General features: G+C 36.3%; 1 protein-coding gene across 1 annotated transcript; it reads right to left on the reverse strand.

Moving 5' to 3' along the window:
- Nucleotides 1-2405: 2405 nt before the first annotated feature.
- Nucleotides 2406-9707, reverse strand: LOC129253800 (zinc finger protein 37-like). Its single transcript, XM_064095390.1, has 2 exons — nt 7469-9707; nt 2406-7105 (listed from the first exon to the last, which is right to left on the reverse strand). Exons 1-2 carry the CDS (start codon nt 7758-7760, stop codon nt 4305-4307), a joined length of 3093 nt encoding a protein of 1030 aa, XP_063951460.1. The 5' UTR covers nt 7761-9707; the 3' UTR covers nt 2406-4304.
- Between the last annotated feature and the right edge of the window lie 9649 nt (nt 9708-19356).

Here is a 19356-nt window from a genome sequence, read left to right on the forward strand (position 1 = left end):
ATAGAAAACAATGAAGAAAGAAAGAGATGAAGATGCAAGAGGAATAGAGAGAGGAAGAGGATGAGAAAGAGGAAGCATAAAGAGAGAGGAGGGATAGAGAGAGGGATAAAGCAAGAGGAAGTAGAGTGATGAAGAGAGACTGAGAGGGAAGGGTAGAACAGACCTGCCAACCAGTATGTTTTAGCCGTATTTAGTACGTTTTTGCAACCAAAATACGGCAGTACGTTTTTTCTTTGAAAAATACGTTTTTTGTATTTAAACTAAATCGTAATTTATTGAGAAAAATAATCTCTATATGTCTCTATTTCATAAAACGTGCACAAATATGGTTATTAGATCAATGTAATTTCAGGTAACTTGTTTTTTTTTTCAATCAGTTTGTTCAAACCAGGGTGAAGATATACACATGTTTTAATGTGTTTTTTTTCATCTGCAAGAGCAGTGCGCATTTTAGCTTGCATGCAGCTTGAGCGCCGCGATGAGCGAGTGCGCCAAGCATTTTATTATGAAATACACTTTTTTTGGGAAAAATACATTTTTTTTAAATCACAGAATACAGTTTTTCATTCCCAGAGGTTGGCAGGTCTGGTAAACGAGAGAGAAGGCGACCAGATGAGAAAATTTGTGTTATGCATCAAATTATTAAAAACATCATTATCAAACATACCATTTGGGTTGAGGAAAAAATAGTCTCTGACCACCCCACCCCTTTCAATCCATCTTTTCCATATACCCTGAATCTTATTTATCTGACTCATTATTGATTCACATTCATTTTTACAACTTTCTCATTTCCACTCGCCACACTGGCTTTTCACCTTTCTTTTGCTCTCTCTAATCTCTTCTCCCTCCAATGTTCTCATCTTCAACCTTCCTCATGTTTCTCCCATCTCTCTACCCCCATCCCCTCTCCTTATTCCCTTTTCTATTCTACTGTTCCTTCCTAAACCCATACCTGCTCTTCACTTCTTTCTTTTCTGATCTCTCACTCTCATTTTCTTTACCCCCCCCCCTCCCCCTATGTCTTCCCACTTCACTTTTCAACCCTTTACTTTCTAGACACTTCATGTTTATCCCTGAAATGAGAGAAGTATAAGACTCCAATGTGAAATTTCTTCAGAAAAACATAACCTGGCAGTGCTTCATACAGCTGTTTCTAAGTTACACATAACTGGTGATCCTTACTTTAAACAAGTGGAATGCCTCTGGCCGTCTCACCTGCATCACGCAATTCAATATAGCAGCAGTGCTGATTTTGAAAACTACTATAACTCGCACAAGATGTTCAGTGATACTTGGTTACTCTTATTTCCACGTTTTATGAACTAGACCAATACACTTATAGAGATATGATGGCAATTCAACAAATACCCCATACGTGGCCAAAGTTCTTTGACCTTACATGACCTTTGACCTTGATCATGTGAACTGAAACTCGCACAGGATGTTCAGTGATACTTGATTACTATTATGTCCAAGTTTTATGAACTAGACCAACACACTTTCAAATTTATGGCTGTAATTCAACAAATACCCCAATTTGGCCAAAGTTCATTGACCCTAAATGACCTTTGACCTTGATCATGTGACCTGAAACTTGCACAGGATGTTCAGTAATACTTGATTACTATTATGTCCAAGTTTCATGAATCAGATCCATAAACTTTCAAAGTTATGATGGTAATTCAACAGATACCCCCAATTCGGCCAAAGTTCATTGACCCTAAATGACCTTTGACCTTGGTCATGTGATGTGAAACTCATGCAGGATGTTCGGTGATACTTGATTAACCTTATGTATAAGTTTCATGAACTAGGTCCATATATTTTCTAAGTTATGATGACATTTCAAAAACTTAACCTTAGGTTAAGATTTTGATGTTGATTCCCCCAACATGGTCTAAGTTCATTGACCCTAAATGACCTTTGACCTTGGTCATGTGACATGAAACTCAGGCAGGATGTTCAGTAATACTTGATTAACCTTATGGCCAAGTTTCATGAACTAGGTCCATATACTTTCTAAGTTATGCTGTCATTTCAAAAACTTAACCTCAGGTTAAGATTTGGTGTTGACGCCGCCGTCGCCGCCGCCGCCGCCGCCGCCGCCGCCGCCGCCGCCGCCGCCGTCGCCGTCGGAAAAGCGGCGCCTATAGTCTCACTCTGCTATGCAGGTGAGACAAAAATGCTAAGATTCTCATAAATAAAAATGCATATTGCCAACTAACTCCAACAAATTCAAAATTCTAAAAAATCTGATCCGGGATACAGGAAATGCACTCCCATTACAACGAAACAACAGAAATTTGGGCATCTCCACAAGAGTCACCAGTCGTACATTAAGTCGAGCATAACGTCTAAACAGCTCTATAAAACATCACCGTTCTGAAATAAAGCAGACCATAAACATTATTTTGAAGGAAATATTTTATCATTGAACATGGGTGAAGGGAATAATATACACTGTCCTTTGATGTAGTCAAATTCATATTAAAGCAATCAAATTTTACAAATTTCTACATCTATAAATCAAATCCATCTTCTGTACATATTTTTCTTTTATACCAGATATGAAATTCAATCATTGGTACATCATATTTTGTTCCTACAAACACAATGGATTCACCATACTACAGTCACACTTGCAAAACTATCTCCAGACGGACAAGGGTGTTACATAATTATCAATGGCATAGTGTTGGTTGGTCTGAAGTCTGTTTTGCTGAGGTTGTGACTTAAGCATTAGGACTATGGTCAGTTAAAAAACAAATGCATGTACTCTTCAAGGAAACTCCTCAGAACTGTTCAAGGACATTTTCATCTCAAAGAGAACAAAGACGTAAATTTGAATGTCCCATTTTCACTTCAGAAAAAGCATTGATCATGACCCAATCATAACACCTCTCAGCTCTTACAATGTAACAATTTCATAAAGAAAGATTAAAGGTCTTTAACTTATCAAATAATAATGATTTTGTCCTTCAGATTTCCACAAAGTGAATAGAAACTAATAAGGGGGGTGGAGGTAACAAGCTTTAAAAGAAATACAAATTATGATGGATTTGAATATCTAGATCTGAAAATTTCCATCAAGATGACAACACTGTACAATATTTGTTTAATAGGAAGCCATATTATATGTGCAGTATCATATTTACATTTCAAAGCTGCAGAGTGTGAAACAGAAGATTTTAGCACTGCAAAAAGAGATAACTCCATAAAAAACATAAAGAAACATAACATTACTACAGTTCTACACTATATTATAAGATAAGAAAGCTTTTTAACACACAGTAGGTAAAGAGGATGGTAAATTTCATCAGGTACCCCTTATGGGGTGTCTGGGTACTCTACCTTTTTTCCTCTCTCCTTTTCTACTTCTTTCTCAAGTGCACTGCGGGAATTACCTCTTCATGCCCAATATTTTATACTCTTTATTGTTTAATGTCTTATTTTTTCTATTTGTAATTCATTTTCATTTCAGTTTGTACTGCTAGACATATTGTTTTCAATATAATCCATTTTCCATCTTATCTAATTAAGATAAAAATCGATATGAATAAACTCAGTCTCAAATTTCCTTCTATCATTGTCCCAAAAAATTGGTCATCTGATTTTTTTTTAAGTGTAAGAACTTGGCTAAACTTTTTGTTCTTTGTTCTAAACCACCAAAATATCATACATGCATCACTTACAATGCTTCAACCAAATAAATCAATAAAAACAATTGAATCATAATCTAACAGTTCATTGTCATTCAATACAATTCTAATTTCACACAATAATTTAAATGTACAAATGATGGTGGAATAATAGTAGTTATAACAATAAAAAGTATTAAAAAAGTAAATATAGTTAGTTAATCATCAATGCGAGTTCTTCTTTTACTAAATTTTCCCTTTTTATTAGAAGTGATCTTATGAAGAAAGTCAAACTCATTTTTTTTCCAATACTAGTATTATAAAAGAACATTGTTGGACAGCAACTCTTATTTTTCAAAGGCATTTAAAATGAGATTATTTCATCAACATTTAAACAAAGTTTTATGAACCCAAAACCACTCTGTATCAGATTTTTTCATCCAACGGTCATTTATGTGAGTGAAAATCTAAAACTTCCTGATATTGAAGAAATACCTATGGAAATCTTAACCAGAGTAACTCTCTTTTTTTGGGTGCAAATTCAGGTCAAAAGGCATGATGAAAATTAAGACAATTTGCAAATAATCATACTACTCATTACTCATACATGTATATGAATAATATGACATTTTTAAAAACTTATTTCTTCAATGCTATTTTTAATCACCCTTGAACTACTTCTGTTGCAGCTTCTTCTTGGATCTCTACAGTGACATCCTGAACGTTTCCCATGGTTTGGAGCCAGGTAGCTGCTGCTAAGTCTTCTTCAGTCACCAATCGACCTTGCTGATCAAACTCCACTACAAATTGAGTTATACCTTCCCCTCCCTCCCCTGCAGGTATCATCACCTCGGTTGTTTCCGTCGTGCAGACCTCCGTTTCGTTCTCCACCTCTGGAACAATGACGATGGTCTCCCCGTCTGTACCCAGCCCAAGCTCCTTGGCAGCCAGGCTGACCAAGTCTTCGAGATTACTGCCTGTGACAGGTACAACAGTTTCCACCTCCTGTGAACTGTTACCTGCCTCCACTATGTTTGTTTCCTCTGCTTTTTCTGTAGCCTGAGATTCTTCTGCTGCCTTGGCCTCTACCTCAGCAGAATGGTCTTCAAGGGCCAAAATCACCTGCTCCAACTTCTTTTGAACTTCTTCTCTGTCATCCATGATGGTTACATTTCTTTTCCTCCCACCTTTCTTTCCTGGCACGACAGTCACTACCGAGAAAGACTGCAGATCCTCCTCGGTCATCATTTCTTCCGATTGTAACATATCTGTTGCAACGCTCTCCTCACCTCTCAAGGCTGCAGCCATATTTTCATTTTTCCTAGTCACACTCTCTGCCACTTCAAAGTAACTGATATACTTGTCATCGTCGGCATGGTTTTGGCGAATGTGGTAGACATAATCTCTGAAGACATTGGTTTCATAATTTGGGCATACCTTGCACCTATACATTTTCAAGCCAGAGTGTGATTTTGTGTTCAGCAGGTGCTTCCGCAAGTTTTGCTTATTGTTACACGAATACAAGCAGAAGGGACAGTGATAAGGCTTAAGCCCTGTGTGAATGATCTTATGGCGACTGAGATGGGTCGAAAGACGACACTTGTAATTGCAGTTTGGGAAGTCACAGTGGAATGGTTTCTCCCCAGTATGAAGACGAATATGTTTTGTGAGACCGTACTTGGTGGAAGCTTTATATCCACACTCAGTACACAGGTAAGGTTTTTCTTGAGTATGCATACGTTGATGGGTCACCAGTGATGATCTGAACTTGAAAGCAAAGGTACATCCTTCAAAGTCACATTTAAATCGTCTCTCAAGGTTGTGTTTCATGTACTTGTGCTGCTTCATCAAGTACTCTTCGCAATACCCTTTGCCACATATGTCACAGATGTAATCCTTGGAGCGTATAAGATGTGTTCTCATGTGCCTCTCCATGCCATGCTTGGTCAGACTCTCAGCTTCGCACAGGCCACACTTGAATGGCTTGATTCCCATGTGACGTAGCTTGTGCTTCTTCATGTCCGCCCACTGTGCACAAGAGTAATCACAGATATCACAAGTGTATCTGCAGTCAGGGTCGTGTATCCTCATGTGGTATCGAAGATTACCCTTGCTGGAGAAAGTCTTGTCACATGTCGGACAACGATGCACAACCCTGTGACCCGATTCTTCCAGATGTTCTTCCAAGAGTTCCTCCGTTTCAAAAGTTTCTTTGCACTTTCCACATCTTGGGACGCTGTGAAATTCTTGATGATTCTGAAGCTCCTCTTCGGTTTTGTACTTTCGGTGGCACTTGTTACAAGCATGAAGATTCACTTCGCTTTTCTGAGCATGACTGATGGAAGCAAGATGCCTAGCAAAGTGGCCCTCATTCTTAGTTCTGTATGCACAAATGTTACATTCAAGCAAATCCTGGTCATCAACTTCAAGAGGTGGTTTTTCTTCCTCTTCAGGTGCAACCATGCCCGACTTAAACCTTTTGATATGCTTTCTGGTATTACAATGCACATCTACCTTCTTCTTTGAGGTGCAGTAGATCCCACATACTGTGCAATAAAATTTTCCATTTTTAATGAGGATCTTTGCTTCTTGATGATTTGGTAGATCAGCTTCATCGGCAATTGCAGCTTCATCATTCACTGCAGCTACATCATCTAGGACACCACCCTCATTGCTATCTAATACATCTGTGTCTTGTTCTTTATCTTCTTCTTTCTTCTCCACTCGTATACTCCTTTTCTTCTTCTTTTCTGCAAGTTTCTTCTTTGCTGCTGCCTGCAATTCCCTTCTATTTTTCAGGGTCTTCTGATTTTTCTCTTTAAATGCTCTAAGCTTCACCATTTGACCAAGTTTTTGTGTGCCCCTTATCTTTCTTTCACCAACCTCCTCTCCGACTGCCTTCAACTGTTCTTCACTCTCCATCCATCCATCTTCATCCACTTCCTCTTTGATTTTCTTTTCTACTTTTTCTGGTTCTGACCCTTTTCCTTTGGTAATCTTCCTTGGCCTACCAACCTTCCGAGGGGGACTTTCCTTTGTTTTGCCCTTTCCAATTACCCCTTTGCCTTTGGAATCCTTGACCTTGGTATCCTTAGCTTTAGATTCCTTGGCTTTAGATTCCTTAGCTTTCTTACTTCCCATTTTTTCATTCTCTCCTTTGCCATCATTGCTGGACATTCTGGCTTCGCTCCTGTCTTTTCCTGCGACTAGATCCACATATGATATCCTAATTCCCCTACGACCAGATCTCCTTGGGGAATCGATAGTACTCTCTTCCATTTGCTTCTGCTCAGGAGTTTTCTGAGGGGTAGCTTCTGGGGACGTTACCTTCCGTTTCCTGCCATGTTTCACTGGTGAGCTTTCAGGGGGAAGTGGAGGGTCTATTGCCATAGGTTCTCCATCAATCACAGCATATTCTGCATTAGCATTGTGTACCACTGCATCTTCCTCAGCATCACCATTTCCTTAAAATTGAAGAAAGAGGAAAAATAATGATCACTCACTAAAAGAAAGAAAAAAAATCATCATTTCAACAATTTGACAATAAGATGTTGAAATAGAAAAAAAAATTAGAATAGAGATTTTATCAGTTCATAAATATACAAGAATTTTCAGGCACATTTGAAAGAGGGGTTAAAGGACTAATACACCCATGTCATGTTTAATTAATAACAGAACTTGTTCATAATCCCACTCTTGGTAATAGAGATTTCAAACCTCATGTTGAGATTTTATCAGTTCGCTTGCTCACGCAATTTGATCATGTAATAGGAGGGCTATGTTCTTTAAACATAATGCCATTAAGTTTGCCTCAAGGGCAGACATACCTTTATCCTGAGCATCTTGAACATCTGAAGATGCATCATCTGGCGAGCATCCAGTCTGACAGTGAGATACGTAAGCCATCAACCCTTTAATCTCTGTGTTACAACGAAGGCAGAAATGAGCATCTTGTTCCGTCTCCATGGTGATGTGTGTAGCCTTGAAGCTTCCTTCAAAGAGAAATATAATAATTAAACTAGATTTTAATTCGTCATGTGGACAAATTAGGTGGTCTGTCCTTATTTTCGCCATCATGATCACTATCACCATGTTCATGCAGATCAATATGATCATCATGATGACAACTGAATGTTCATTATTAACAGAATACTCGTGAAAGACGGGAGATGATAAAGCACTGTGAAAAAGGTCTATTTAATATATGACAATACATGTGATATGAAAAAAAGTAATTGTAATCTGTTTTATCTTGCAAAATTTTAACTTTTATGCCTTTTAATTGTCATAAAGGATCACGTACGAGGTGGTAAAAAAAAATCATCTTGTTCAACCCAGGACTCGAACCTGCGCCCCCGAGAACGCAAGTCAAGTGCGTTATCCATTGAGCCACGATATTCCCCATAGAGATTACACGTTAGCAAATTTGAGAATTGCAATTCCAATTTTGCAAGCGAAAAACGGGCATGATCTCGGCATCTGATCAAAAAATGGAGGGCACACTTATGAAAGCTTAGAATCTCAGCTACAACATTTTAAAAGCTCAGGGATAACTAACAAGAAAAAATGGAGATATAGCTCACGAAATAGAGGAATGTAGAATCTAGTTTTGAGAAAAAGTCATGTCCCATAGAGATTACACGCAAAATGAGGAAAAATGACATGCCTCTTTTCATCGCTGTTTTACGCCATGATGCGTTTTTCGAAATGAAAATTTATGTTAACTGAGGAGAAAGAGTACATTCTAAACTACAATACATCGAAATCTGGGCGAAAAACGATCAATGTTTACGGAGTTATGATCAAATTTGCATAAATTTGATGACGTCATTTTTGAAAAAATGAAATTGTCAGTTTAGGCGCAATTTTGATGACGTCATGATTAAATTGAGGGACAATGGTGACATGAAATCGAATCTACAACTCATACTCTATCGATATATGAAAAAAAAAATTGGGGTCAACGGACTATTTAAAGAGCTACAGTGAATTTACAATAGGCATATTTTTGCCCATATATGGCCTATAGTGAGAGCTCGCGCGCACACATGCTGCAAACTTTAACGGGTGTTAATTTTGTTTCTAATGGTAGTAGAAGGTTGATCAAGGTATCAAATTGCTCAAAATTATATTATCAATGCAATGATTAAAAAAAACGGTGTTTCTGCGTTGCGTTAAGGCGTTACGCGCGGGCAAATTTTTGAAATGCTTAAAATGACCTGAAACGTACCCAAAAAAAATTATAGGCCATTTGGAGAATTTTTTTGGCTTTGACGCGCGCGTCATGACCTTTACATGACATTTGATGACATTGACAGTTGACCCTTGACCTGAAGTCAATGAGATGTAAATATTGTTAATTTTTGATAATTGATAATGAAGATATGATCAAATTAAGAATTTTACAAAATGGCGCGTAGATGACGTCATCATGACCAGATGACCTTGAAAAGCTTTAATAGTATTCCGTCTCTATGATAAATTCTATATATGACAGAAAAATCAGCCAAATTGATTTAGCCAATTCGGAGAAAAATTGGCGACAAACATAGGTGCTAAAAATAAATAAATAAAGAATAAAGAAAATTCTGACGAAATTAAGAGGTGATCTGTCATAGACAGACCACCTAATGATATACATGTTAAGAAAATATTCAATACAGTGATCAGAACCACAACAGTCAGAGAGCATAGCTAAGGACTTTAAACTCAGTTTATCCCTTTTCTTTTTCGTAATGTCTCCGGCAACCTCCTACTGTGGGCGAAGGCTTAAAAACAATGGAATTTACTTATTCTGTTTTTCCATCAATGCTAATTCTTCATTTGTGAATGGATTTCATTCTTCAATCTATCTATTGCCTGCTCTTAATGTTTCCCATCAATTTTAATTCTCTCCCCTTCACCCAAGTATTTCGTAAATTTCTCAATAACACGGGCTGCGAAACCGGAGCCCCCCCCCCCCCTGTAAAAATAATCATCTGATTGTTTGTTTTGTGGCCCCTGAATAAAGCACTTTCTTCCCTACAGGTTTTAATGTAATTTATAGTGTTGCATATCAAGAGAATGATAGAAGATAGAGTAATGACATGTGAGAAGGGGACAAATCAATGCCGACTTTTCTAATCAATTCAAAACATCTAATAAAAAAAAATCACTAATCAATACATGTAGATGATATCAAATTAAAAAGAAGAAAAATTAGGTGTTGTGCCAGAAAATACATGTGAAAAAGCCAAGATATGACTTGTATTAATACACCAGAAAATTATACATTGAATGAAAAATAATGTTAAAAATTACATAAGGAACAAGATACACAGTAAAGAGGAAAATAAAAGAAATTTATCAAAAGCAAAATGATAGAGATTCTGGTTCTGAGGGATATCAATCAAGAAAGGCAACAGGAGTTAGGATAGCTAGTTTGAAGGGGAAATAAGGGATTTAAAATTTTATATTGAAAATTTCACCACCAGATTTTGAAGGGGTCCTAATGAAGCTACACATTCCCTCTCTTATGCAAAGAAACGAGTTTCCTATGCCTCAATATCTTAAAATTAGACTAAATATTTTCATGTTATCGCAGGAAAATACAAAATTCAAGAAAGGGAATTTAAGTGTTTAAATAAAACAAGTGGAATGCCTCTGGCGGTCTCACCAGTCCTGCATCACACGATTCAATATAGCAGCAGTGCTGACTTTGAAAACTACTATAAAATAATTATTCACAAAAAACACCATTCATATAATGATACAATAGTATTGTAGTATTGTAACAATACTACGTTCATTGACATTTGACCTTGATCATGTGACCTAAAACTTGTCAGTGATACTTGATTACCCCTATATCCACATTTTATACACTATATCTATAAACTTTGAACGTTATGACAGCAATCTAATAATTACCTCTAAAATGGCCAAAGTTCAATGACCTTAAATGACCTTTGACTTTTATGTTTTATGAACTAGTTTTATGAACTAGATCAATACACTTACAGAGTTATGATGGTAATTCAACAAATACCCCCAACATGGCAAAAGTTCATTGACCTCAAATTACCTTTAACCTTGGTCATGTGACCTGAAAGTTGCTGAAACTCGCATGAGATGTTCAGTGATACTTGACGACTCTTATGTCCAAGTTTTATGAACTCGACCAATATACTTACAGAGTTATGATGGTAATTCAACAAATACCCCCAACATGGCCAATGTCCATTGACCTTTGACCTTGGTCATGTGACCTGAAACTCGCACAAGATGTTCAGTGATACTTGGTTACTCTTATGTCCACGTTTCATGAATCAGATCCATAAACTTTCAAAGTTGTGATGGTAATTCAACAGATACCCCCAATTTGGCCAGTTCATTGACCCTAAATGACCTTTGACCTTGGTTATGTTACGTGAAACTCATGCAGGATGTTCAGTTATACTTGATTAACCTTATGTCCAAGTTTCATGAACTAGGTCCATATATTTTCTAAGTTATGACATTTCAAAAACTTAACCTTAGGTTAAGATTTTGATGTTGATTCCCCCAACATGGTCTTAGTTCATTGACCCTAAATGACCTTTGACCTTGGTCATGTGACATGAAACTCAGGCAGGATGTTCAGTAATATTTGATTAACCTTATGGCCAAGTTTCATGAACTAGGTCCATATACTTTCTAAGTTATGCTGTCATTAAAAAAAAAAAAACTTAACCTTCGGTTAAGATTTGGTGTGGACGCCGCCGCCGCCGGAAAAGCGGCGCCTATAGTCTCTCTCACTCTGCTATGCAGGTGAGACAAAAAACTAGTTACAGGTTTTCTCTGCATTTTGTTTAAATAATTTTAAATGATTTTCTTGTTTTATTCAAATCAAGATTTTGTTGGGGTGGACTTGTCCTTTAAAAAGAAATTATGACCTAGCATTACACCAAATAATAAGATTCTTCACATATAGTTGGTCTGAATATCTCTGACCTGTCATTTGACTTTTAAAAATCTGTAACAAAAGTATCATTCACATCCTACAGAATAGTAGAAATCACATTTTCTGGATTTTTTTACATGAAAGTCACACTGAAATTAGGAATAACTCTGAACTAAATATGTGTCAATATGGAAGAATTGTTGTAAAAATGGGAAAATTTCTACAATTTTCATATTTTTTCCCAATGTTTTTTACCTTATTTTTGTTTTTACATTACAATGACATTGCCAAACTTATTTTTCAATCAACTAGCAGTAAAATAGAATGTTCTACCTTTAATTTAATACCACTTTGTAGTTGGAAGTCACGTTTTCACAAAAATATAAATGTTTTACCCAAAGTAGCACAATATATAGAGAATCCCCATTGACTCTGTACCATAGGCAGTACCGCTTCTGGCACCACCCTTGGTGTTCCTCTTTAAATATCTATGTGTAGAGTCTAACTCAAGTTCTATTTATCCTTGAGCAATTCAAGATTCTTTTATTGGCCAATGTATGCATACAAAGAAATTTGGTTTCCAATGGCTTTAACAATAGGTATACACAAAGATGAAAAGTACAATATATCATAACAACAAGGCTCCACATTAACTTTTTTTGGTGGTGGCCCGTTCGGGCCACCAAAACCTTCAAATAATTTTTTTTGGTGGCCCGATATTAAAGTTTGGTGGCCCGAAAAATATAAAGAAAAACATTGAAAATTAATAAATGGGTATAAATGGTTTAACCACTGTCAAAAAAATGAAAGAAAATAATAAAAGGGCAAAAAAAAGTGTGAGAAAATTCCTTCCCTAAATTTGCCAAAATATTGGAAAAATTCACATTTCATATTAATGAAATGCCTTCCCAAAGTATTAACTTTCTCAAGAGTTGTTTAAGAAGTCATTTATAAACAAGAAAGAAAGTAACTGTCTGTTTATTTTTGGCTAGAAAAGACCGGAAAAGACACAGCTTCGAAAGAAACCAAGTAACAATATACATACAAATGCACATGTGGGACTGTGATGTACTCGCCTATGTGTTTTTATGTGTATTATTTTCATTTGGAAATCGGTCTTTTTGAGTCAAAAGAGAGGTCATGATTCCTCTTTTTAATGCTTGCAAATAATCAGGATACACCAGATTTTAGCAAAAAGTTCTGTAGAACGGCATTTCATTGGTGTAAAATGTGACTTTGACTTGGATTTTCACAGTTCTGTGGAAGATTTCTGCAACATTTCGTATTGCAGCTCCCTGAGTCTGAATAGGCTGCTAACGCACAGCTGCTTCAAGCATGCAAAGCTCACGCCAGCCGGCCGGCGCGGCCGGCTGGATAAAAGCTACTTAATGCTATAGCGGTAGGCCAACTTTGTGTGTATGTTTGTGTGTAGATCAACAAAAAGGGCGCATGACGAACTGGCTTGCAATTTGAACTGTAGAAAGTTGATAAATGCGTGCAAAATGGGGAGAAAAATTGCGCTATTCTGAAAATTATTGGTTGCCCGATTCGGGCCACCAAAACTTAATATTTTTCAATAATGGTTGCCCGAGGTGAATTTCTGGTGGCCCCGGGCCACCGCTAATGTCGAGCCTTGATAACAATATTGTAAAAACAGAATAAGTTATTAACTTTCTGCAATTACTTCAATACCCCTAAAATCATAATGCATGTGGATGATGATAAAAGATCTGTATGCTGCTATAATATCCCCCCATATGCTGAATATATTCATCATTAAATTTCAAACACAATAAATGTAGAAGAAATAGTACCTAAACTAACATAATATAACAATTGTACGAGACAATGGTGAAGTAAGTTAGAGAGAGGAAAACAGAGGAAGAGAAATGTACATATGGGCAATTCCACAGGTTGATGGACATGAGCTTAAAAATTCAAATTCAATATTTTCTTGAATTTTTTAAAACTTTAAGTCCTTCATGCTTGATAGTTTCAGGAACAAGAAATAAAAAGTTTATTTTCATATGTATACTTTGGAAAAAAATGGTCAAAAGTTGTGTCTTCCATTCTGTACCGAAATACAAGAAAAATAGTGAAAAATGAAATATGCCTTATTACCATTTTGTTATTGCAACAACATACCACTTTATATATTTCTGAAGTTTAGAAGAGTCAAATTACCTAAAATACACAACAGCTTTTCAAGTAAATTTGTAGTACTCATTCAAAAATGAATATTGCAACCTGCTCAGGTGATGTAACGTGAGTAACCGAAAAAACTGACTTTGTTTTCTGAGAGAAAAATTCTTCACAGCTAATTGGTGGGATTTTAAATTCTCTTCCTTCAAACAATCTTTGACACAGTGATGACTAACAAAATCATTAAAAAGTACAATTTTTTATAAAAATGATGAAGAAAAACTGTAACGAGAGTAACTTTGTAACGTGAGTAACCATCATGTAATGTGAGTAACCAGTAAAAATTATGCAGTTAGGTAACATTTTCTGTGGGATGTCAAGTTTTAAGTCTCATGGTGAGTTGTGAAGTTATTTTTGATTAATTAAAAGCAAAATGAGGGTACACCTCTTTGATGTGACTCTTTGTTCATCAAAATATCAGTGGTCATACAATCACACAAAAAAATTGAATATTAGTAGAAGTATTCACAATGCGAGAGTGCATTAGTAAGACTTGGTTTCAATTAACCAAACTTTAAAGAGTGTTTGAACAACACATTGAATGTCCTTACCTGTAACCCTATCTAGGCTGGGGTATTTTGGGAGTTAATATGGCCCGGGGGGGGGGGGGTGGGGGGGCCTCCTAGGCCCCCCTTGAGATCTCGGCCTTTGGCCGCACGATCACGCCGAAAATTTGCACGCAGGTTGTCTTGGACATAATCTACAATACTATCAGTAATTTATTTCATGCAAATTGGTATTAAGCAATTATGCTAATTTATGCATAATTAGTAAGCAAAATCATACTTTTCCCTCTTACTCCCTAATAAAGCTCCAATTGTTCAAATTTTTTGTATAAAATCTCTTTTTGATGTTCCTAGCAATGAATTTTACACACATTATTGAATTTTTAATGACATTTGTGTTGTTAACCATGCATGGACAAAATGTAATGTGAGTAACCGTAACGTGAGTAACCATATTATCTGCACCCCAAGTAAAAACCATGTGTTCTTTATTTTTTTAATTATGTACAAAGTTTGTCTCCCTAATATACTTCTTTGAAATGGATATAATCAACTTTCATAAAAGCCTTGTATGAGGAGACTTTTCACTTATATTGACTTTTCATTTTATGCATGTCCAAATCATGTAACGTGAGTAACCGACACATTCCAAAGATTTGCCAGGAGCATAATAAAATTTCCCAAGTTTTGTTTTTATACAAAGGATAGTCAGACTGTGTACTTTGTTGTGATAAAGAGAAGTTTAGTTCCTATCAATAATAATGGAGTTACAGCTCCAAGTATGAGTCAAGGTGTCTCCAAATGTAACGTGAGTAACCGTGGAATAGCCCATATGAGTTGTACATATGCATAGAATTCGGAAAATGGAGTCCTGATAACGTGAAAGACGTGTGGGGTGGACACAGTCGTTCTCCAGAGCAGTTAAATCTGTAACAATCATTGAGGGGATGCGAACTATCAATGAAACTAGCGATGAAACTTTCTAATGAGCCAATGAATTCAGCTTTTAAATGACACCAATTTTGTTGACATAGCTTCTTTGGTTTTGAAAATATTTAGGAATACAAATTAACCAAAATATGTGACAGCACCACTAGCCTGGAGAGTAAAAGTAGTACTACTGACTAATTACTACTGAGTACTGACGTAGGCTTACTCTCCATGAAGCCTGGGTCGGCATACCATTGCTCTACACGCACCGACGAATTGGGCAACAATAATATTTTTTAGCCCAAACTCGAGTACATGGGCTACAGTATTGGTTGGCAACTTTTGGCAAAAAATTGTTAGTTTTTTTTTCATAAAATGATGATTAAATTCATTAAGATATTAAAAGTAGAGGAATGTTTACCTACATTTGTTGTTGTTGCCATCTTGCCGTCTTTGCTATCGTAGCCAAAGATACTAGACGCATATAGAGGACGACAATATCATGAGCAGTGCCAAATTAGATTTTTAAAATACTTGCAACGGCCGATAAATATCATGAATCGTAAAATATCATGAAGTGAAATGATATTTATTAGCCGATGCAAGTATTTTACAATCCATATTTATCGGCCGACGCAACTATTTTTTAAACATCTAAGTTGGCACTGCTCATGATATTGTCACCTTCTATACACGTCTAGTATCTTTGGCTACGATAACAAAGACAAGATGGCGACAACAACAAATGTAGGTAAACATTCCTCTACTTTTAATATTTTAATGAATTTAATCGTCATTTTATGAAAAAAAACTAACCATTTTTGGCCAAAAGTTGCCAACCAATACTATGCTACCTGTAGCCCATGTACTCAAGTTTGGGCTAAAAACAATAATAACTAGTATTTTGGCGCAACATTATTGTCGCCCAATTCGTCGGAACGTGTAGAGCATGAGCAATGGTATGCCGACCCAAGCTTCATGGAGAGTAAACCTACGTCAGTAGTACTTTTACTCTCCAGAAGCCTCCAGGCTAAGCACCACGCGACGTAGACCAAAAGCTGCCGGTCTCTGTTATGTTGGTTGTTCCGCCGAACTCTGTTGGCTCCACTGACCAAATACAGCTACAGAGACCAAAGTTCTAGCTCGATCTGTACAGGGACTCAATGGCCATATGTTTATGTATTAAGTTCGGATAAAACAACAGGGAAGTGAAGTTGCGCGACAGCGAAGTTAATCACTGTTTTTTCCCCCTTTTAAGTTTATTTTTCCGTTTTGGTGCATTTCAGGCCAGAAGGGAATAATAATCTTTAATTTGGTCCAGTTCTTTTTATATATTTTTATGAAATAAAGACAAAATTCAATGTGCCCTGTCGGGGGGATTTTGCATTGTTTACCCCCTAATGGTGCCTGCACGATAGCTAGCCGTCTGTGTACGAGGAGAAATAAAAAAATAATAAAAATTAAAAATGTCAAAAAACTCCTAGTCCTAGAAACATATGGCAGTGCCAGCTCCAGCTGTCTAGCCTAGCTAGCCTGGACTGGAGGCTTCTGGAGAGTAAAAGTATCTACTGTACGTGTACGTAGGCTTACTCTCCATTATCTTTTAATGATATTTATCGACCGATGCAAGTATTTTACGATTCATGATATTTATCGGCCGATGCAAGTATTTTTAAAATCTAAGTTGGCTGCTATACACGCGTGTGGTAGGTATCGATAACATAACAAAGACGGAATTAAAGATGGCGACGTAAACAGTCTGGGTACCGTAAGGGTACTAGTATTCAACCCGTTTGGAGAGTTTCTTCAAATATACAGAAATATGGAATTTACCTGAGTTTCAGACCTGTCTTATTTCCAAGAGCAAATGCTAGTTATTCTTATTCCGTTATTTTTTTCTTCAACCCGTCAACTGCGTGCACGGGCGATCAAATTTTACGGCAACGGTTTTTGGTACTAAAACTACTAGGATTCAATCCGTCGGTACTAGTAGTATTCAACCTAGCGATGAAAGATGGCCCTGTCTCTCAATCTGCCCTTGTCCCATCCGACTATTGACTAGACCATTTGAGATGAGACCAAACAGGGAATTAATCAAAGCCAGAGTCAGAGACTTGCATAGATCTAGATCTAATTTAGCGATCCAAACCATTTTAAGATTCCCTATCTATCCTCACCAACTTAGGTTGAATACTAGTGCCATTCAGTGCAAAAGGCCATCGCCGCATAATTCGATCCTCCGCGCGCACAGTCGACAGATTGATAAAGTAAATACCGACAACAGATTACCGTATGGGCACTAGTATCCACCCAACCCTAAAATGGCCTTGCTGTGTTCGATGATCAACTTCGAACCGCCCTAGTTCCACCGTGCGCGCAGTAAATTTGATGAACATCGGCAAGCTTATGGCTATGATGTAGTTCTTTGCGCCCAACCGCATTGCGCATCGGCGGGGCAAAAATTTATACGAAAAAAATCTCGTAAATTCCTACCTTGTTTGTAGTAAATCAGACGATATTGGCGTGTGCTTTCCAGTGAGAAACTTGATTATCACCTATAAATTCCTCTAGAATTACTTGAAAATCTTTTGAAATGCTTAAAAACTTATTATTTTGTGGAAAACAGGTTCCGAACTCGTAGACTAGGTGAGTTTGACATCGTAAATAAGCTCCGCCGATCGTAAAAATGGAATTGAATGTGAACGTTACCGCTGAGATGGCGCTACACTAGTTTACACCCACCTGGGATTAAAACAATTACCTTATTGAGTGGTGCATATCAAAACGTTGAAAATTTCTAAATTGTCATATTTGTGCATTTTTGTGTGAATAAGTCTTATAAACCTAAATAAAACCATATATGTACATATTGATCGGTATCCCAGCAACATAATGGTAGAAATTTTAATGTATAATATTTTGTATGGTTACCATGGTAACCAATTAAGTGCATGTGAATAATACATGTAGCCACAAAAATGTTGTTTTATACAAATACAATGGAAGACATAATTTTTGGTTCATGATTGGTGAAGATCCAGCTCATAAGATAGTAAACATTGGTGAGATTTTTGAAAATTACTTTTCCCAGTTGTCATGGTAACAATTATTTAATCAAATTTCAGGTGCCAATAGCTTGAAAAACACCATCTATTATTCTACATGTACACATTTTTATCATGTTTTATGTATTACATAACATGAGTTTCATTTTACAAACAGTTTGATGTAGAATATAGACTATTAACGATGTTAACTTACATGTATAATACTGGCAGATATTTTTTTTGTTCAAGTAAATGAATGATGAAATAAGTGTTTATTTCATTTGTATTATGTTACTTGGAAAAAAAATTATATGTTATTGATGTATTGAATGAATCAAATAAATACCAAAACATAAAATGTTTATTGAATTTGAGAACATGTATCAAAGTTTCTAGAGTCAGATTGTACTTAATTTAGATAGGGGTATTAAATCATCAGTCACTTAAGTTGGAACTTTTAGGTGGTTTAAAATTATAAATGAATTTTGAGAGAGGAAATTTCACCAATTTTTACTGCTTACTTTTTTATGGAGATCAACTTATTATAGGATGAACCTCACTTTTCACATCATTGGTCTTTATTTGAAGCCTTCATAAGTATATACCTGTACAGATATATATATATTTTTTTTAAATGAAAATAAGAAATTAATCATGATTACTTGACATTGATAAATTGATATGGGTGATTATTTGGAGGCTATTTTTTCTTATTAGTTGCTTATTCAAACAAAGAAGAAGAAAAATCGGGATGATGGTGTTGATGACAAGGCTGATGATGGTGGTAACAATGATAATTATGATATGTTAAGTAATGATATCATTAATGGGTTGCTTGACAGCTCAGAAAATGGGGGAGGAATTTGAGGTTGAATTCACATTTGTAATGGTTGTATGCGTGACTTTTTTGTATGTTTATTTAAGAAAGTTGGAGACTGTCATTTAGGAACAGTAGGCCTTCAATCTGAGTTGCAGGATGGCCCTTTCCTGGATATCAATCTTCTCTAAAATCTTGCATATTTCATGTTGTTAGTTTCAAGTTATATTGACTTAGTACAATTCTGATTTATAATCGGTATTTTGTTAGTCTATTATTATATATACATGTA

This window comes from Lytechinus pictus, chromosome 2 (genome assembly GCF_037042905.1).
Source record: "Lytechinus pictus isolate F3 Inbred chromosome 2, Lp3.0, whole genome shotgun sequence".
NCBI lineage: Eukaryota > Metazoa > Echinodermata > Echinoidea > Temnopleuroida > Toxopneustidae > Lytechinus > Lytechinus pictus.

What these genes read in the sequence shown, in the direction of transcription:
- LOC129253800 (XM_064095390.1), bottom strand. Translation starts at nt 7,760, where the DNA reads ATGATGATCATATTGATCTGCATGAACATGGTGATAGTGATCATGATG. An exon ending in TCAAGATGCTCAGGATAAAG is followed by an intron (nt 7,106 to 7,468) that starts GTATGTCTGCCC and finishes TTCAATTTTAAG; the next exon opens with GAAATGGTGATGCTGAGGAA.